At 37.1% G+C, this 22,067-nt stretch overlaps 1 protein-coding gene across 3 annotated transcripts in view; it reads left to right on the top strand.

The window, feature by feature from the left end:
- Positions 1 to 22,067, top strand: part of LOC111869610 (cubilin) — a 253,251-nt gene that overhangs the window by 6,625 nt on the left and 224,559 nt on the right. For all 3 annotated transcript variants that reach the window (XM_033753496.1, XM_023861259.2, XM_023861260.2), the window contains exons 4-10: positions 1,068 to 1,232; positions 5,116 to 5,157; positions 5,242 to 5,382; positions 7,847 to 7,950; positions 10,559 to 10,709; positions 13,344 to 13,488; positions 15,666 to 15,766. In XM_033753496.1, the coding sequence (XP_033609387.1) occupies positions 1,068 to 1,232; positions 5,116 to 5,157; positions 5,242 to 5,382; positions 7,847 to 7,950; positions 10,559 to 10,709; positions 13,344 to 13,488; positions 15,666 to 15,766 (849 nt within the window). The remainder of the gene's footprint in view (positions 1 to 1,067; positions 1,233 to 5,115; positions 5,158 to 5,241; positions 5,383 to 7,846; positions 7,951 to 10,558; positions 10,710 to 13,343; positions 13,489 to 15,665; positions 15,767 to 22,067) is intronic.

Genomic DNA, 22,067 nt, shown 5'->3' with positions numbered 1-22,067 from the left:
TGTTCTCCTGTTGTTGTCTCCAGTTGTTGCTGTGGAAACATGCTTGTTTACAGAGTCTGTTCTTAAAGGCCTACATGCCACAGTATTCAATATTAGTGATGGCATAGCTAAAAGCATCCGCACAAGTGAAATATGTCCTGTAAATGGTTTTAAATGTAACACAACACTTCATTAACATAAGTGATTCAAATTATATTCATCTGAGCTAAATGATGTTATGTGAGTGAGGAATGGGAGCATTGCACATGCAGTTCTTTCAAGCAGTGCCATGGCCTCCCCCACCAGGTTAGTTCTGGAAGCTAAGGTTGATCGTGAGATCCTGCACAGAGGTTCAAGAATATACCATGTACAGAGTTTGTGTGTGTTGAACCAGTGCACCAAGAAGAAAGAGCGGTAGTGTGCAATGAAATAGTGGTGAACTCATACTTGTACAAACTTACATCAAGATCATAAGTGACAGACTGAGAACGACTGCTCCAAAACAAGATAAATATTGTAATATATTTCATATATAGGAGGTTTATATAGTCTTTTTTTAACGTTTTGTATGAACCTAGATATTTTTAAATAAACCCAATGTATTGCAACAATTATGAATTTGTAGGGTAATTACTGGCCCACAATACATAACCACTTATACGCTTGAGATCAGTTATCTGTTCACTCATTACTTAGCAGCAGTGCCACTGGTCATGACACTGTATTTGCTTACTTCAAATTCGATTTGACCATTCTATACTACACTGAACTCTTCTTGACTTCTCAGCTCTGCATGGCACTGGAAACCTCTGATTTGCTAATGAACTCTAGCATGCTGTGGCCTTTCTGTGTACAGATATGCCACCCAAACGGAAAGCTGTAGAACCTTCTTGAGACACCTTGAACTTTCTCATCAGCTGATTGAAGAAGATACAAGAGGCATGTGCAGACCAGGCAGTGCAATTTTACTGTACTCTGTTATCACGAGAGTATGAATGAATTACTATTTACTCCTATAAATAAAGAGACAGTTGTATTACACAAGTCTTACCTGCAATTGTGTTTCTACCATTTGTCTTTATTTACAGGCAAGAACTGCATCAGAGACAGTGGAGCAGATCCGCACTAGTGTTTTGGTGACACTGGAGGAGAAAGTACAAACTTTATTTGATACAGTTCTTGGATCGCAAGGGCTGCAGATAAAGTTAGCAGCGGTGGAGAGGACTGTAAGGAATGGCACTGTGCCTGGCATTGTGAGTTAGTGATACTTCTGGTAGTTCTTCAAACACAAAACTATTACCGTCCTCCCCCAATCCTCACCTCCCCTCCTTCTTTAATTTATTTATTGCCAATTGTCTGACAATGTGTGCTGTCTTGATATTACTATCATATAGATAATAGAAAGTTGGCTAAATTAATCCTTTTCCTGTCGTCATTATTGTCCTTAAATGTGTGCTGTGTATTATGCTGATGGAGCCCATGATAGCTCTGATTGTTGTTTCTGAAGCTGTTTCTAATGTCAAACATAGATCTTCTATACATTTTTATTTTGTATTATCTGTATGGTTAGAAGTTGGTATGATTGATGATCTTAACTTACACACTGAAGATCATTGTTTTTCTCCAGGTATTAAAGTTCACATTGTTGAGAAGCACCTTTTGAAAGGTATTCTACTGGGGAGTATACAATGCTGTACAATGTATTGTCATATTGTTTATTTATGACTTTTCTTCCCTTTAAAATTAAATATTTATTGATGCTACCCATGACAGATTAAATATTTCTTGGGGTGGGGTGTTACTGAGTCCACTTGGTGCATTGGCCACTAACTGGCCTATTGTACCAGCACCAGGTGACAGATGATGAGTGTGGAGCAGTCGGTGGAATGAGAATTGGCAAGGGAAACCGAAGTGTCTAGAGAAAACCTGTGCCAATGCCACTTTGTCCACCAAAAATCGCATATGACCTGATGTGGGCTTGAACCTGGGCTGCCACGATGGGAACCTAGTGACTAACCACCTGAGCTATGACACAGCCCAAATTAAATATTACTGTAATGTAAGCCTTAGGTTTGACTGTTTCTTCTGGGTACTTCAGAAAGCATGAATTTCCTCCTTGGTGTCTGGCAAATTAAAATTTTTTATTGATCAGAATAAATACGTATTTTTTAGACATTTCAGGTAATTTAAATCAGATTGTTTTTATGATAGTCTTTTTTTTACTTTAAACTTTTTGAAACAGCCATTGAGTCTGAAAGAATTTGTTGGCTCAAATATGTCAACAGAAGTCTAAGATCTCAGCCTAAGCAATTTTGGTAGTATATGTCTTGATTTAGGAAAGAAGATACTTATTTAATATAGCTTGAAATCAGTGGAACCATTTTTAATAAACCTTGTGATATTGCTGAGTGATTTACAGAAAGTTTTTAAGCTGTTCGTTGTAGTTTCTGTTTTGGACCTTTTTCTTCCCTTAATTAGTATATGGAAGTTTTATCTAACTCCCATCTCAGACTCTAGTCTTCAGAATGCTGTTAAACTACTGCAGCCTTTGAAATCAGCCAGGCTTGATGGTATACCGAGTTTTGTTATAAAGAGATATTCTAAAATATTGTACCTGCTTTCAGTTTCATCTTTAATCGTAGCTTATCTCAGAACAGTTTCCCTGAATTGTGGAATCAAAGAGTGATTATCTGTGTTTTCAAAGAAAGGCAGAAGTTCCTCTGTTGATAATTATAAGTCCATGCCTGTTCTTAATAATATCTGTAAATGTTTCATATTTATTATACCGCAATTCCCGCTGTTTTGAATCTAGGCTCAACTCTTCCCAACGTGATTTCACCAAATGGAAATCTGCTGTTACAATTTTAGTCAGTGTTCTTTAATTTTGTATCCCTTTAGTTTTTTTTTAAATATTTCTGTTTATATTGATTGCAGCAAAGCTCGCAAAATAATTCCTCATGCACTGATTTTCATAAACTTAATAATTATGGATTGTGTCACTTAGACTGAGTTTATAGTTTCGTAACAAACAGAAAGACTTTTGTTTCTATTCCTGGTGTATCTCATCACCATTTGCTGTATTTTCAAGCTTACCTCAAGGGTTAGATTTGGAGCTGTTGCTTCTTAACATTTTTATTAATGATTTATGAGTATGTGATTTAATTATTACATTCAGACTGTCTTATTTTTGCTTATGGCCTTAAAGTTTATTCTGTAGTGATTGTTTACTTGTACAGTCAGATATTGGTCATGTATATGATCTGTATTTAGCTAAGTATATCACGCCTAACCTTAGTAAAATTAGGATAATTTCTTTCACCAGGAAGAAGAGCATACTAAATTATCAATATTGATAATTTTCTTACATTGCTAAGTTATGATACTAAAGTCTTTATATTCATATTGATTGTAAACTTAATTTTCATCATCAGGTTGATCTTTTTTTCACATGAGATGAAAGTACTAATGCTGATTTGCACTGTTATGTTTTCCTTTACCCATGTAGACAGCTAATTGATGCTGTATTTTGCTTGTGTCAAATCTAAGTCTTAGCAGGTTTAAAGAAAGTATCCAATAAAAATGATGCAAGAACCATAATAAAGCAAGAGGACTCTGCTGTAGGTATGACTTAAATCCATTAAAACCACCAAAGAGTCATTAGAACACCTAAAAAAAGGCTCCAGTGTTTCACTGACTGAACTGATAGTGGTCGTTATTTGAACTTGGTGTATATGTGCAGTTACTTCCTTTCTTGTAGCAGGAGCAGCCATGTGATGCTGACATCTCTGCTTGGTTGGCTTATCATCTTGTCTCCCATTTTGATGAATATTGACTCTCTCAGTTTTCTAGTATTGCTGTTTTCTTATTTGTGAATAGTTTCTGTCTTACTGTACTCTGCTCTATATACCATCTCCCATTTTGGTGTCACATTTATGGTGAGTGATTGTGGTGTGAAGTGCTATACTTCTCTCTCTTTTATATCTCTTTCTGCATCATCATGGGTGGCTTTGCAGTTCTTAGTTTCCTATATCTCATTTATTGGTTTTGTTTGTGGGACCAAATTGTGTAGTGTTGTACATGATCTAAATGCTGTACATATTCTGAATTCTTGTGAAGAAGTGACTGGTGGATTTTGCGAGTGCCAACAGGTGATTTCAGTCTCGTATTCTAGTTCTTTCTTAATTCTAATTTGCTATTTTCTCTGTTCTTACCTACCACTGATGATGATATTTCACATTCAACAGACACCTCTCTTTGGAATATATTATATTCTTGTCTCCCACTGATGATATTTGACATAATATAAATGCTACTTAGAAATTCTTTGGTTGTCCAGTGAACAAGACCAGGTCCATTTAATGGGGCAGTTGAGTATGATCGTCCCTTGCCCCCTTACCCAACATCCAGTTTGTGAAACAGTGTGTATTCTGAATGTACCCAAGACAGTGGTTAATGTTCAGCATAATTTTTGTATAGTGATACCTCCCTTTCTGTAAAGTATGAATCTTGGAAGTTATTAGCATAAATTTAATGGGCACAAAGAGAGAAACAGTTATTGCAGAGGGCTGAAAAAGAAAAGATCAATGTTTTGAACTAGATGCAAAAAGATTAAAAAAATATACTGTATACAGTCAACATAATTGTGGAAATGATGTTTTAGAGTCAGTGAATACTCCTTAATGTAGTACAGGTTATAGTAAATAAACAAAGTTTATGCTCATAATTAGTTTCTCTAGGGAAAGAAGTAACTTGTATTATTAATATTGAGCTTCATAAAGTCAGCAGTGCAATAAACTTGGCACGGTTCTTGCTCCTGCTCCTGTGAATGCCTCTGTTTCTCTGCATCATGAAGAATTAATTGTTGTTATGTCATGGTTCACTGAAATATCTGCAGTCTTCCTCAGTTATTTGTAAAATGCTTTTAGAATGACAGGATAGATTGTTCATTGGGGCTTATTATGAAGTTCATATTTCATTACTACGTGTTCTTTATCTAATTCTTGGAACAATATTTTTATATATTAATACCATACAGTGTCATTTATGCAGTTTGTGTAATAGTAACTTACACTATGTCTTTATTGTATTCAATGTCCAACCAGTTTTGAGTTTCTGTTTGTTTTTTGTTTGTTAAAGGTTAGACCTCTAGGGAGGAGAGTAACAGCTCTAAACATGAGGGTGAGTAGTGGCTGGCACTGGATTTATATACTTTTATCAGGTTATTGTTGAAGTTCGGCATTACTAATATCTAACTTTTTACAGGTTGCTCTACTGGAGCGTCAAGTGCGCCAGTTGCGCACACTACTCACTACTAATGAATGTGCCAGTAATCCATGTCAAAATGGTGGAACATGCATTGACAGTTATAATGGATTCTTTTGCAAGTGTCCCAGCAATTGGGAGGTAAGGTAGTGTTGAAGTTGTAGAGGAGGAGGCTGTGGGCCCAAATATTTTTTAGATGAGTTGTACTGTTTATGACAGGTAATTTTGGATAACTTGAACTTATAGACACAGAATTGAATCCTAAGTTTCCGAAACTTGGAAGGTGAGCAGAATCTTCCTTTCTGAATTTTTTGTGGCATTAGGGTATGAAAGAAACCATTCATATGATCAGATATATATATATATATAAGATATTTGAAAGAGTGCTGTTTGCAAGACTTTGTCATCATCTGACTAACAATAACGTGTTGGCGAGCGAACAGTTTGGATTTCGACCTGAGTTAGTTATAATACCAGTTCCTCAATTCAGGTCTTCTAATCAGTAGGAAATAATGAATACTGAGGATAATATAGTTTCCATACTCAGAAAGTTAAAAATTTCAACTGTTCGGTTCATCTCTTTGGACTTGGTGGCCTTGGGGTATGGTACTGACTCTCTTTCCAAGGGTATAGAGTTTATTCCTGATCAGATCTTACAACTTTTGCTTGCAGATTACCTTTACCTCCACCAGAGAGAACGCTTTGGTAACCAAAACCGATGTAGATATTATCATGAACTTAAATTGCTCTTAGATTAAAACCTTTACCTCCACCAAAGAGAACTATTCGGTAACCAGAACTGAAGTAGATATTATAATGAACTTAAAATGATAACTTTGCATTCACGTGAAGAAGAGATTATCAAGGTTCATGCATTGACTATTAGTTCTAGTTGAAGCTCTCCACTTGTGCTGTGAAAAGAACTGCCAGTACAGAAAAATTCCATCTGAAGTGGTTTTCAGCATTATCAGATGTGTTTAAAAGTTTCATATTCAGATTTGCATATAAAGTGTTGATCAGAATTATTATGTATGAACAAGAATTAATTCTCATCATAAATTTTGTAAAGGCAATTATACCATTTGCAAATTAAGTATTCTTACTTTAACTTCACTGCAGTACAAATGTTAATGACTAAATGGGCCTCCATATGGCTCTGTATTTTTTCATCTATCGAACTTTTATTAAGACCTTCACATCATATTAGCCCTTTATTAGAATATGATCTCTGCTTCAGTACTTTGTAGTCTAAATTTGTTACATAGCAGAATATTTACTTGGAACATAAATATGAGTTACAAAACTGTGAAGGTACATGGATGTTACAATACTATTTTTATGATATGAAATTTCTTTAAAAATTACACACATTTTATATAAAGGTAAAAGGTAATGCTGTCCCTGTAATGGGCTGTGAAGGTCCATAAAGGTGTGAGAGTTTGAGGCTCCCACATCTTCTAGACAGTTAGCTCATAGATGGTGGTAGCACTGGCCAACCTTTACCCTCCAGGAAAATTTCTGGTACTCATTTCTGTTAGAGGCTGAGTTGACTCCAGGGCCCTAGTGCAACTGGAAGGATTAGGTCAATTGAAAAACCCAATGACCTCATCGTGATTTGAACCTGTGACCTTACGGCTTGTAGCATAGTGCCTCAACCAACTATGCTACTATTGGACCATGAGTTTTATATATACTGGACAATATTTTTTATGTAATTTCATATGGCCCAGCATCAAATAGAAAGTATACTGTGAGTACCAGACATTGTAACTGAAATTATAGGAACTATATTTCTCTTCAACATCCTAATTATATTTCAGTTTTATGTATTGACAGATCTTTGAAATACACACGACTTTAGTTTAAGCTGTTCCTGTGTAAAATGGGGCTGAACATCATAGTGACTATGAAATGCACATTTACTGTTTTATTTAATTTTAATAGTGGGGTAAACCTAACACCTACCGGCATGGGTGTTAACAGCATAAATTCCGTTCTATGGTTCATGCAACAAGCCTTAGTTTCAGCAAGAAGTCATTCACAGAAGGTGGGAATATTAATTTTTGCTTGACTGGAGGTTCTATGTGATTTTATCATAAAAGTTTGAAATCATAGTGTAGAAGCTGTCATTAGGTATTTAAAACATTGTGGTAAATCAAATTTAGTTGGTCATATAGAGGAAAATTTGCTATGGCAAGATAAGGAGAAAGTTGAAATCAAAGCTGCTTCATCTCCTTCAGAGTTTGATCCAAGGATTTTGCACTTACAAATGTATTTCAGTATGTACTTACTGAACTTATAATGTAAAATGATGATGAGGATCTTGCAGAATTTGAATGAATCTTAGTAAGAATAATATGAGGCCTATCTAGAAAGTAACCTCTGGTGAGGTGTAAACAAAACAAGCAATGAGAAAGAAATTTATAACATACAAAATTCCTACATACTTTTACATTAGTTGCTTAAAAAGGTTACTTTCCAAATAGCCCTAATGTTTTATATGCATTTTGCCAGGTGGATATGGCCCCAACCATAAATTTGTAATTACAAATTTGAGGGTTGTCTTACACATCATTATATATGGTAGTGATTTATATCTCTACAGGGTTTGCTGTGCAGTGTAGATGTGAATGAGTGTGCACATTTTGCTGGAACAGATCTCGGTTGCCAAAATGGGGCAACATGCATCAATAAGCCTGGCACCTATGAGTAAGTAATGGTTGCATAAACATTTTGTGTACTACATAAGGAGATATCAAATTTATGGTTTTGTCATGTATGTATGTTTATATACTTTTGAACCAACGATTGAGTTTTGTCTTTATTCATGTGTGAATAAGGAATTTTAAATCTCCAGATACTCTAGGATTAGTGGCTGGGTTTTAACTCAGGAGTAACCATTATACCTAAATTATGATATATTAAATCTCGTGATATTATGGGGCTAATGGGCAGGGAATAATGGTATTATTATTGCAAAAGTGCAGTGCTGGGTGCTTTATCAGTTTTACTACAGTCATATGCTGATGCAGTAATGTAGTGTGTTGCCAGTAAGGGTTAATGAATATCAGCTCTACACATACATCATGTCAGTAGAAGGCCATTCCTCATGTGTATTTTGTAATTCCTTATCATCAGCAATGGTTTTGTTAGTGTTTGTTTTGTTCAGGATTATGCTCTTTGGGCCAACACCTTATTTAGACAAAATTATTTGGGATCCTCAGTTTTGATTTTTGTGTTATAGATCAAGTGCTAATCAAATATTCTGCATCCATCAGATAGTGGACAAGGAAATGGAGTTCGTTGGGATAGTAAGTCATCTATTTGTAGCCTTTAAAAAAGTCTATGATTCAGGTAGGAACAGAGGTTGAAATGACTTTTCAGATGTATGTAGGCACTTCAGATCAGCAGAAAAGCTGGGGGGGGTAGGAAATTATTACAGAGAAGGCTTGTGAATTCATTCCTACCTGTATTATTCATGAGAATAATATATAGTTATTATGTCTTAAGGTACTGGAAATATCTTCCTGAGAAAGTTCTCTGGAACTACATATGTGGCATACATATGTGTCTAACCTATTTCTAGCTTTGAGTAGGAGAGAAGTATTGTATAACATTCTCGCTGACTTTAGTGTACCCATGAAACTTGTGAAGTTTATTAAAGTGTATTTAAAAGAAAATTATAGTAAAGTAAAAATCTGTCTGACATTTCTTCTTCAGATTGTTTTGAAACAAGGACATGTATTTATGTATATAATTTACACATTAAATTTGTGATATAACCTCTGAGATTCACACAGTCATCATGTCTGTAATTGTTGACATACACAAACAGTTGTTTATGCATAAATGTTTGTTTATATATATGAGCTCTTTCTGTACATAATTGCACATGTGAAGCTCCAGCATTAATTATGGTCAGACTGAATGCTAAGTGTGCATTTTGTTCCTCTACCATGTTGTAACAGAAGTTACATGTTGTGATGGCTTGCTCAAAGCATTCAGATATGGAACCAGAAAAATTTGTGTAATTCAGTCAACAGTAGAACTTTGGTTACTCAGTGGCAAAGGTCTCAGTAATCATGGTAACAGTGGAACTGTTGAAGACATTGATTCCTATGCAGCATGTAAAAACAAGTTTCTGTTACAGCAGATAGGTATTTATTATTATTATTATTGGAGGGGGTGGGTTTCCCCATGCACCGTGATCAGTGGTCTATTGTACGTCCCCCTGTGATATTCTACCAGTCTCTATACCATACCGGTACTGGTGTGTAACATCAGTCCCTACTCAGCCAGCGAGTTCGGCCTCTACTGGCTCAGCGGTATCTAGATGCTTCCCTCATCTACCAGAGGCGTTAGAGACTATTGTTGGGTGGGAAATGTCCTTATGAATTTGGCTCAGAGGCCTCCTTGAGACATGAGGTTCTTTTACATGCCGTAAAGCTACGACATGGGACCCACCGCTTAAAGTCCCTCCCAGAGGACTTGTTCCCTGAATTTTTCTGCCCTTAAAAATTCCACGACCTCCGCCGTGTTTGAACCCGCATACCTTGAGTCACGCGGTGGGAACATTACTCCTAGACTACGGAGGCCGCTTCAGCAGATAGGTAAATATTATTCTTACAACAATGGAAAGGCCATTTTCATGACAGCAGAGAAATCATCTGTTTGACTTAATGTCCTGTATTCGGTACACCAAGAGCTACCTCAGGAGGATTACTAGAAGATTACTAGAGATTATTGGAGATGAGAATCCAGGAGACAGAATATGAAAGAAGACAGAATACAACAGAAGACAAACAGAAATCATAAGAAGAAGTCAGGAGAGAAGTCTTTATTTTATGTGGTATAGTTACAATGTTGTATTTGTTTGTAGTTACAAATTGTTATAACAACAATAAGATGGCATTACAACAATTGTAGTTCCACCTGCTGAATATCCAATAAATTGATTCATCTGATCCAGAACCCATTAATTATTTGTTTTGGTACCAGGACACATGTCAATATTTTTCATGGATCTGTAATATCACATTTCCTTGAGAGGAAAATATGTGCCACTAGCATTGCTTCCATCTCTCAAGTTTGCATGGTGGATTCTGCATTTCCAGGGATAATTTGTAGCCTACTGCGGTAGTGTAGACTCTTGAAACAGCATGTACATCAGATGTGAGTCAGGCAGTTGATGTTCAGTTATTGCCACAAACATACAAAGAATCAGTGCTATACTTCATCACGTGGAAAACAGTTGTATTTTGTGTGAATACCCTGTTCTTCTGATATAAAATGGTTCATTATGTTTTTGTGTTGCAAGGTGTGTGTGTGCTAGTGGCTGGTATGGTGTCCACTGTGTGCGGCGCTCAGATGACTGTATGAGCTCCACATCTGAAGAGCTGTGTGGCCATGGGACATGTGTTAGCATAAAGACCACTGGAAGCAGAAACTACAAGTGTATCTGTGATCAGGTGAGCTGATTGAACATGTTGAGTGAACACATGACCATGCCATATGGGTTTGTGGGAAATATAAGCTGCAGGTGTGTATGCACCAAGTGATGTATGCACCAAGTGACTTGCTAAGCTGTTGGAAGATGAGATGAAAGAGGATTTTAAGGATGTGATGGCATATGAATGGTGGTACCAGTGAATCAGGAAAATGTTAAAAATTTTGTTTTTATATGCTGCTATAGTTCCTCTGGTCTAAACCTCATACTTCCATCTGTGGCTTGGAGATGGTCTGTATTGCTGTTTAGAAAAGATGCTACCACTGTGCTTAATGAGCATGCCACAAGACCAAATTGATTTTATAATCTATGCTTCTTCAGTCTCTTTCTCTCATGATGTCATGGATTATGGAAGGTTTGATATACTAGGAAAATTCATAACATTTACGATCATGACAGGGATCTTGTATCAGTTCAATATACACTAGAGAGAAATATAAAAATACATATAAATTAAAATTCCACTATTCATTATTGTTAGTGAGTTCACTGTTTTTCCTCCCAGTTCATTTAACATTCTCTAACTACTTTCCTTTCCTCATATCTGTTAACATATACTCCAAAATCATAATCATCCCTTGAATGATTCTCAAACTACCTATTGTAGTTTCCACTTACTGTATGGCCATTTCTTTGTGACTTTACTTCAGAGGATGGCATTAGGAAGGCCACGGAAAACCTGGGAGAATGAAATCAGAGTCCGGTCTGTAGTGATGATATTAATGTATTAGAGCAGGGGTCTCCAAACTTTTCGAATCGCGGGCAACATTAGGTAATTCAGTACTTTCTTCGGGCCGGATAAAATGAGAAATGAATAACTCTAGGAAACGTTCTGGAAACATCCTTTGTAGGCTGGGAAGGGTAACTGATAGCCTTACCACGCCGGCCGCCGTAGAATGGACTAAAGTTCCGGTAGCCTTATCAACATTCCTCACTACCAATTCTTGGAACAGTTAGAGCAAAACTGGGCATAAGTAGCCTTTAATACAAAAATGGTAATAAGTACAACACCGGCGGTGATGATGATCTGTTACAATTACACTGCACCACCGCAAGAAGTCTTGTGCACAAGACGGCCTTTACTGAACTGCTCGCGCTACCTACATTGCCACGAAGTGACACTGCCGATTGAGGCCGAACAAGTACGAAGAAATACCGCGCAGTATACGGTCCCGAATTAGTAAAATTGTGAATAATATTAATATTAGCATAATATGGAATATCAATATACAGTAGAACTTGGTTATAACGTCATCAAAGGGACCTAAAAATAGTGTCATTATAAACGAATGTCGTTGTAACCGAAATGGGCACTTCCACAGTAGCCTTATGTTAGTCACATAAAAATCTACCAAAAACCGAGTTAAAATGTTGCATTTTTTTTAGTGAAATACGTAGTTAAGTACAGACTAACGTAACATTAACGTGGAATTGCCCAAATGTGTAATATCAAAGACATATTACAGCGCTTTTCACTGACAATACACACAGTATTTCACGAATCACTTTAACTTTCTCTTCAATGCTTAAAACTTTCATTTTCATTACCATGTTTTCGCTACTGCACTTCTCTGGGTTTAGGCAGGAACACTATAGGGTAAGTAGACAATGTGAGGTCCTGTTAGACGAGATTCTAGGAAAGGAATGCAGTTAACAACCTGCCGCGTCCTCTTGCACTATTCACGCAGTCCCACCCCACACCCTTGTTTTCGCATAAAACCCACGCTCCTCTTGCAGCCCGCGGTCGTATTCTTCCAGGACAGTCACGTCAGCAAGTAGAGAAAGTGAGGGTGGGCAGACACATCGAACTTTTCCCACGATATCAGAGAAATTCAGGAATGAAAATGACGTTACATACGAGGTTGATGCATTTGTGCATGTCGTACTAAGCAAGGTATAAAAACAGTTGCTTTATGAGGAATTAGTTCGTACCATTGAATATTTGATGCAATAGACAAGGTGTCGCAGAAACCGATGTTGCTATAACCAAGTTTTACTATATTTTAAACACAATCTTAATTAATGAATTTGAAATCTATGAATAAGTATTCTTTTACCAGTACTATTTGGAAAATTAGTTCAATTGGCGCATTTCTGTACAATTGGGCCAGATAAAATCACATCGTGGGCCGGATGTGGCCTGTGGGCTGTATTTCGGAGACCCTTGTATTAGAGGATAACAAACACCATTGAACAACACAGAAGCTCTGTTAGACCCTAGTAAGAAGGAGGTTGGCCTAGACATAAACAGAGAAAGCAAAGTATATGTTGATGCCTCATCACCAGAATGTAGGACAAAACCATTACATAAAGATAGCCAATTGGATTTTTGAACATGTCGTAACTTTCAAGTGTCTGGGAATGACACTAACAAATCAAAATTGGATTCATGAAGAAATTAAGAACAGATTGAATGTTAGTATTCCAGTTTCAATAACTCAAGCATCAAAATACCTTTGACTATTACAGTTCAAGAATGCTCTCACATCAGTATTAGTTCCTTGTTGTGTGTGTGTACACTGACTGATCGACTTGATTTAGGCATTCTACAACTTGTATCACAGTACAACATCTCCTGTCTTACACTGTGCTGTAGGGATGGACTACTCATTCAGGGACCGGTGCCTGCGTGTGGGATGTTGATGAGTGTAGCAGCAATACACGCCCTGCCTGTTCAGTTAACCCAACTGTCCAGTGCATTAATGTTCCAGGGTCATTCTACTGTGGAGCATGTCCTCTAGGTAATCTAGCTTATAACACTTGTGTAAGATGTTGAATTGTGCATGAAGAACTGCTTCTAACTGAAATATTTGCATGGAATTACCCATGCAGGCTTATAATGTTTGTTTGCATATATCCAGGCTTCTTTTTCTATACTATTCTCATAAAAGAAGTTAAAACATAGTGTTTGGCAGTTTAATTTCCTTATAATTTTGTGTTAATTTAATCAGCATGGATGTTTCACTACCAGGTGACATGATACTGCAAGCTATGATAACATGCTATGATAAACCAAAAATTGAACTTATAATATGTAGTGATTTTAACATAAATTTTTTAGAAGAGTCAACACGTAAAACAGAGCTATTGCTGTTGCAGTCATATAATATATCTCATACATTACAGTTTCCCACTAGAATAACTGAGACCAAAAGCTCTGCAATTGATAATATTTTTACAGATAAGGCAAGGATAAATTCATATGAAGTAATCTCTGTTAGTAATGGACTATCAGATCACAATGCTCAGTGTCTAGTACTAAAAAATATAAATTTCCTGGTGAAGAAAAATGTGCAGGGAATCACAGGAAGATTAGTAAATGAAGACTAAATTGCTCAATTTCTTAACCTTTAAATGCCGAAGTGCCCTGTTTGTGCCAGTCATGAGTAAGGTCGTCGTGGCCAAAGTACCCCGTTTTGGCCAGTCTGGCATTTAAAGGCCGCTATTGGAAGCGCGCGCACACGCCGCTAGTAGAAGCGCATGCACAGTCCTAAATATTTATTTTTAAATGTAGTAATTACCAGACAGACTTGAGTAAAACCCTAATAGAGGAATTAAAATAATACCTAACTGAACAACAGCAAATAAAAATATACGTATGAGTTATGCCAAAACTGATCCACGATCCAGTAATTTTATTGCAGATTCTGCAGATAGGTATGTTAAAAATATATTGTAAAATTCGATGTACATACCTTTTTTGTTGTTACCTGCTTGATGTATATATAGGTTAAAATGAAACTACAGTATTCGATTTCACTACGAACGCACACAAAACAGATCGCGCTCTGTATCTCAGCCATGATGTAGCTGTCTGTTCATTGAAATAGAAGGGGCAGTAAGCTTTTGCAGCTCTAACGGAAGGTTTTAGCACTGAAGAAGGGACCCCTCTGGCTTTCTCTTGAATAGCCATCCTTTCATTCTTCTGACCTTCAGTCAAAGATTCGAAAATCCGAAGGGTGTAAGCAGTGCTAGCAGAAGACCAAATGATTTTATGCTTCCATCTGTTTTATGACACCACGGACTGCTAAAATTTGTCAAGTGTTACAAACAGAAATGAATTTATAATGCAGAACAACTATGTGAAGAACTGGGAAACCATTTTTGCAGTATGCATCAAAATTAAAACACACACACAAAAAAGAGTATAACACTTTGTAGTTACTATAGGATTCTGACGATGGTGTATAACACACTAGTCTAGTGGTCTAGTGACTGAGGCTAGCTCTTTCTAAGGGACCCAACAGAATAGGTGTTTTCCTTCACCTGAGGAAGGAAACAGATCCAGTTTCCGAAACGTCGTGTTTTTATAAGTTATCTTAAAAACCAGGACGATGGATAAAGTCCGAAAACCCAATATATCAGTGTGAATAACACTTTGTATTAAAATTTCAAATCTTCCGTTATAATATGCGACACTATGTCCTTTTCTGGTATAAACAAAGTTAATTCCACCCATTTATCATAAAAATTGAGCAAGATACAGCATTTTTAAACACAACGCTTACAATTGATTAAGCGCCTAACAGGAATGGACATTTAAACGCACAGTAGCAACGGGCATTTAAACGAGCACCAGTAGTGGGCATTTAAATAAACTCCAGCCAGCTCAAGCTTACCACTATTTCGAAGTCCGGCGTTTAAAGGTTAATAAAGTATCTAATGAAAAATGAAAAATGAGTCCCACCATAAAAGCTGTATAGATATAGAAGGAACCATTATGAAGTGATGAAATAATAAAATTTATATTTGTATAGGAGAATTGTAGTTAAGCATGTTATATCAACAAGTAATAAAGCTTAATTTTCTTAAAATTGCTTATAGGAAAGGGAATCGCCTTAAATGGGGAAAGTATTATGTAACCTATTATTGGACATGAAGAAACGAAGCTAAGAACAGCTAAAACCTCTGTTTGCAGGATACACTGGCAATGGATACTACTGTTCTGACATTGATGAGTGCCAGGTTAATAATGGAGGCTGCAGTCTTTCTCCACTGGTGCAGTGCATCAACACTCAGGTACAGTAATTGATCTTTGGTTTATGCCTGGCATTGCAGCAGTGCACACTTCTTTTTATATGCTGTTTCATTGAAATTGTGGCTAAGTTCTGCAAACCACATTTAAAGTTCCCAAATTTAAGGACTTCCTTGTTTAATGGGCAGTTCTTGTGGTTCCAACATAATTATTTTCTTATTAGATTCCACATTTTGTTGCTTTCCATTTTAGATATTCAAACTGATTTACTCTCAGTGAAAAACTGAATGGAAATTACACTGTACTGAAAATACAATTAATGATAAAATTAGGCACAGAGTAAACAGAGTAAGTGGATGCTACCATTCAGTAAGAAACCTTTATTGTCATGTCTGCTTGGTAAAGACCTGAGATTAAAATATATGAAAGTACAATTTTACCTGTTGTTTCTCACGATTGCAAAGTTTGGTATTTCACACCAGTCGATACACAGGTATTAGAAAGAGGGATGAAGAAAATTCTAACTTCTGAGTGGGTTGAACTAAGCAATAGTATTAAGGAAATTAACATGAAGGAAGTTCATTGACCATATGACGTTCTATCAGAAAGTTCCTGGAGTAGATCAGAAAAGAAATGCTGGCTTAACTTAGTCAGTTTTTACTGCCATCTCCTTCAAAATAGTCTCCTTGGGAAAGTATACAGTGATCCCATAGTTTTTTAACTCTTCAAAAGCACCAAGGAAGTCATTTTCCTTAATGCTGTCAACTACTGCATGTGATTTCCTTTGGATATCAGACACTGTTTCAAAACGTCCTCCATTCAGTTTCATTTTAAATTTGGGAAACAAAGCAAAATCAAAAGGGACTAAGTCCAGCTTGTAGGGAGGATGGGGAAGGATAACCATGTTGTTGTTAGTCACAAACTCTGTGGTTGTCAGGGACATGTGGGCTGGCAAATTGTCATGACGAAGGAGCCAGCTGTGTTTGCATCAAATTTCCAGTCATTTTCATTGACATTTTCTCTCAGGTGTCTTAAAACATCACAGTAAAAGTCAGAGTTGACTGTAGTGTTAGGAGGAACAAATTCATGGTGACCAATCCCCCGCATGTCAAAAAATGCAATGAGCATGCTATTTGTTGAATTCTGGACCTGCTGTGCCTTTTTTGCTCTTGATAATTGTGGGTGCTGTGATTGTTGCTTTTTTCTGGATCATAACTATAAATCCAACTTCTGTCACCCATTATGATCCTAGAGATAAAATTTGGGTTCTCATTAGCCTTCTCTCATAGCTCAAGACACACTTTTATGCATCACTGCTTTTGATCGTTTGTCAAGAGTCAGGGAACAACCTTCATGGCAGTATGGCACATGTTCAAATTTCCTGTTAAGATCTGGCAATCTCCATAACTGATCAAAACGGTGTTTGTGAGCTCATGGATTTTTCTCAATTTTTTTCAACAGTTTCTATAATTTTGTGGTGCTTGGTCACTCTGAATGTTCGTCACCTTCAGCTGACACTCAGCCAGCCTTGAAGCATGAATGACACGCAAAAACCGCTGTCTGGCTTAAGGAATATTCTCCAAAAGCCTCATGAAGCATTTCAAAGGTTTTGATAGTTGATTTACTGAGCTTCATGCAAAACTTGATGCAGACACGTTGCTCAATTTTGCTATCCATCACAGACGAAAGGAAAAATAAAGCCAAAAAGTACTTAAAACAATACATGTTCACAGCTGGTGTTTTGTGGCAGACTATGCTTTAGGCTTGCAAAAGTGTGACCTTGGCCTCCCTTCTCATCTTTCAACAAGGCAATTACAAAAATAACAGTCTGGGAACTTTCTGATAGCACGTTGTATTAATAGGGTAATTAAATCATAGAGCTTTGGGCAGATTATACAAAATATTATTAGGGAGGTATAGCAAGCGGCCACTTGGGTCATGCAAGTTGATTTTAGTAGTACTTCGGCTAATGTGTATTTTAGATATACATCTAATCGGAATTTTGCATGTGGTAAAACCTTTTCTGACTGAGGATCTTTGTGTTTTTCCTCAGTTCTTTCAACTTCACCACACATCATCATCCTATCATCTTATTCACTGTTAAATAATATGAGGGTTGGAACTTTAATAGTGGCAACACTGCTGCAGAGATGCCATGCATTGGAACCAAATAATGTCACTTATACCACACGTTAGTTACATACCTACCTTACCTCACAGCAAATGGAATCTCCCTTCCCACATCACGCGCATGCGCAGTGACAAGAACAGGTTAGCTGACAGTCTAATGTAGTGTTGTCACGATGTTTTCGAAACAGGAACAACGAAGTTGTATAAAGATTGAATGTGCCAGAGGCCGTACAGCACGACAGTGTCATCAAGGTCTTCAAGAGGCTTGCGGGGAATCTGCATTGCCTTACAGAACAGTGGTAAGGTGGGTAAAAGCCTTCAACGAGGGATGCCAAAATGTGGCAGACATGCGTTGGCCATGTCATCCTAGTGTCAGTGAAGCAGAAGCGTATGCTCTTTCTGCGTTACTGGAGAGTGATCAATGCCATACGATTCGTGAGCTGGCCCGAGAGATAGGATTAGAGCATACGACTGTGCTTCACATTCTGAAGGAACACCTGGGCATGAGAAAAATTGCATCATGATGGGTTCCACATGATTTGACGGAAATGCAGAAATGGCTACGATACAACATTGCTCGTAACCACTTGGAGCGCTATGAGTGCGAAGGAGAGGCTTTTTTATGCCATATCATTACGCTGTATGAGACATGGGCCAAATCGTATGAGCCACAAATGAAACGCCAGTCGAACGAATGGCATTATTATGGGTCACCACAAAAATCAAAACTTTGTCAGAACCCCAGCAATGTGAAAGTTATGGTGGTTCTTGTGTATGACTGTGATGGTGTTATCCTAATGCATACTGTTTCCCGACAGCAGACCATCAATGCGCAGAATTACTGTTCATTTTTGAAACACAACCTGCGACCCGCTTTGAGAAAGAAGCAACGACACTCTCTGCAGAACCTACCCATCATTTTGCAGGACAGTGCTCGGCTGCATGCATTGCAGGCTGTGGCTGATTTGTTCGATTGATGGGGCTGGGAAGTGCTGTACCATCCACCATACTCCCTGGACATAAGCCCTTGTGACTTTGACTTGATTCCTAAGATGAAGGAACCACTTCATGGCATTCGCTTTAGAACTGTTCCAGAGATTCTTCAGGCAGTAGACTGCTCCATTCGAACTATCAACACAACAGGCGCTGCTAAAGGTATCCTACGACTTCCACATCACTGGCAACGTGTTGTACACAATGCTGGTGACTACATTGAAGGACAATAAAACTTTGAAACATGTATCTATTTTGTATCAGTTGTAAATAAATAGTTGCCAGTATTAAAGTTCCAACCCTCGTATATGAAAAAGTCCAGAGCATTGTCAGGAGGGTAACATTACAAGTGACCTTAAAAATATGTTTTGATGTGGACTAAAAATTGATAACCTTTGTGATGATAATGATGAACCTGTGAGTTCTGTGATAAGATATTCCTACATTGGACAAGTGAACTCATGGCTTTCTCTGAAGATTTAGTATGGAGTAGAGCACTGTGGAATGCTTTTCTAGTCATAACCACAATTTTTCATATGTGGAAGAATCTGTCTGTTGAGCACTGATGACTACTTTGATGAATGACCGTTGGAGGCAGCACCATATCTACTGTGTTGTACTGTGTTGTAAGGGTCATCTGAAGTACAGTACTGTCTAACAACTTGAGCTAAAGTAAGAACACTTTTCCTGGCATTGCCATGGTAGCTTGGAAGGCCTATTTGGAATTTTGTAGAAAGGGACTGTATTGTCAAGGCCATGGTATATACTAAACTGCTTGCAAGAGTTGATATAGCCCTAGAAGGGATGCATGAGGGAAGATAGATAGAAAAGAATTGGAAAGATTGAAACATAGATACAAGAGGAGGTCTTTTGGAAGACTAGAGAGATTAAGGGAAGCTTTATCATAAGAAAAGCCACCATTGCAGGAACACAAATGAATAATGATTATAAATGAGTGAGGATATAGAAAACTGAATAAGGAAAGAGTGGACAGAGCTGGAAGAGGAGCTCTTATTGGAGGAGGCTTTGTCATAAGAGAAACCATTTTAGGAACTTATATGAACAGTGATGGTCAGAATAGCGAAATAATGGAAAGAGATATAAGAAGAGTTCTAATTAGAAAATAGAGAAGACTGGAGGAGACTTTGTTGTCATGAAATCCACTTTGGTGGGAATATAAGTGGCTGATAATATACATAATAGAGTTTGGAAAGAACAGACAAGATACAAGGGGAGCTTTTATTGGAGGACAGAGAAATTACAAGGGGCTTTGTTACAAGGAAACCCACTGTTTTGGGAACAACTTTGGATGATGATGCTAATGATCATGATATGACCACAATGATGACAGTGGTGACATTTGATGTATTTACTTCATCCAACCATTCAAATAAGCAGTGAGACCTTGTGATAATGTTTAGTGGCTATAACAGTGAACTTCTAGTTTGCTCCCAGTTTTCTTCCAGTATATCTACCATTTCTTGTTGATAATATTCATAGCAGTACCACTAGGTGTCCACTAAATTTATGCATGGTTTCTGAATATTGTTTTTTTAGAAACCCATCAAGATGTTGTTTCTGTTTGTCTGACCCTTGGTGCAATTACAGATATGAATATTATAGACATTAGTGAACAGTTGTTTTGGCACTTGATATGAACGTTCAAAGCTTTCCAGTCCTGCTATTTTTCAACTTTTAAACAGCATGTAATGTGCCAAGGAACACCCACAGAAGTTTTCTCTTTCCAGATTTCTAAGCATTTTGAGCTCGTTGAAAGTTTGTATAAATAGGGACTAAACCATGAAATTTTTATGATGACAAGTTGCAGTCACATCTATGGGTAGTGTGAGTAATATTTAAACTCTTCAAGGCAGTGGTCATGTATGCTGAATTTTATCTGAGTGACATGCTTTTGCTGCAGCGAAGTACATAAACTGGATTCAAACTTTGATGTCCTATAATGCTGGATTAATTTATTCTTTATTTTCTGTGAACTTATCAATAAGGTTCCTTCTCTCAGGAAATAATTTGAACTGTGTTAGTTTTTAAGGAATGCTGTATTTTGGGATGTAATGCCTTGTAGCTTGGCAGAAATTTACTCCCTTCATTTTCAGGGTTGAAGAGAAAGCCAAGCAAGAAACAAGCACTCAGTATATTAGTTCATATTTTGAAGACCGTGTATCATAAATATAACCGTTTGGATCTCTTGTCTATTCTCAGAGCCTTTTGGTTGCATAATAAGGTCCTTGCAATATACATGATTTTCCACGTGTAAGAATATTTTTGAATTCCTTAAGGATAGAAATTTGGGTGTCAGTTTTAGGACTGATTGTAAATTGAAGTATATAAATAATTTGTCAGGTAATGAACATAAAAGAGTTGCTAAAATATTCAGCACTGGGGAAATCACCACAGTGCTTATTGATATATGGGGTGGGGGTTAAAAATCTGCAAGATCTAACCACCTAACATTCTAATAAGGAACACGTGATACATACATACATACATTAGCGTTTCAGAGTATTCATAAGTGTGCAACCGGTACTGAATATAAAACTTGTCAAACAACAGTCACAAGAAAATCACAGATAAAATTGATTGATGAATACATTTAATACATGCTAATCGAACATGTTTATTGTGTTGATGTTGGCCTCTCATCATCATCATCATCATCATCATCATCATCATCATCATCATCACCATGATTATTGTTGTTGTTGTTGTTGTTGTTGTTGTTATTGTTATTATTATTATTATTATTATTATTATTTCCGTTCTGACAGGGCGTCTGTAAATAAGACACGTGGTGGCGGAGTTCTCACTGCCCTATCCTCCAAAATTCGCTCTTGTAAACGCAGATACGATTTAGAATCTTGCGATGAATGTGTATGGGTTGAAATCCCCACTTCAGACGGCCTCAACTTTCTCATTGGAAATCATTACTTTCCTCCTGACGCTAATCCTGAAAACATTGCTAATTACTTTCGTTTTTTAGAAAACAATCTGGATACCCATAATTTTCGAGTAATTATGGTTGGGGATTTTAATGCCCCTGGTTTCGACTGGAAAAGTGGTTTAGCTCTGCCCAATTCTCATTATTACTCGAAACTTAAGGGAGATGCGATCTACACTTCCACGTGTCTACTAAATCTTAATCAGTGCATTGATAATGTCAGCGGCAGCAATCTACTTGATTTAATTTTTTCTAACTTAAGCGAC

This window comes from Cryptotermes secundus, unplaced genomic scaffold (genome assembly GCF_002891405.2).
Source record: "Cryptotermes secundus unplaced genomic scaffold, Csec_1.0 scaffold557, whole genome shotgun sequence".
In the NCBI taxonomy this organism is placed as follows: Eukaryota; Metazoa; Arthropoda; class Insecta; order Blattodea; family Kalotermitidae; genus Cryptotermes; species Cryptotermes secundus.
The sequence above is the reverse complement of the archived record's forward strand: the minus strand, read 5'-3'. Positions and strand labels throughout refer to the sequence as shown.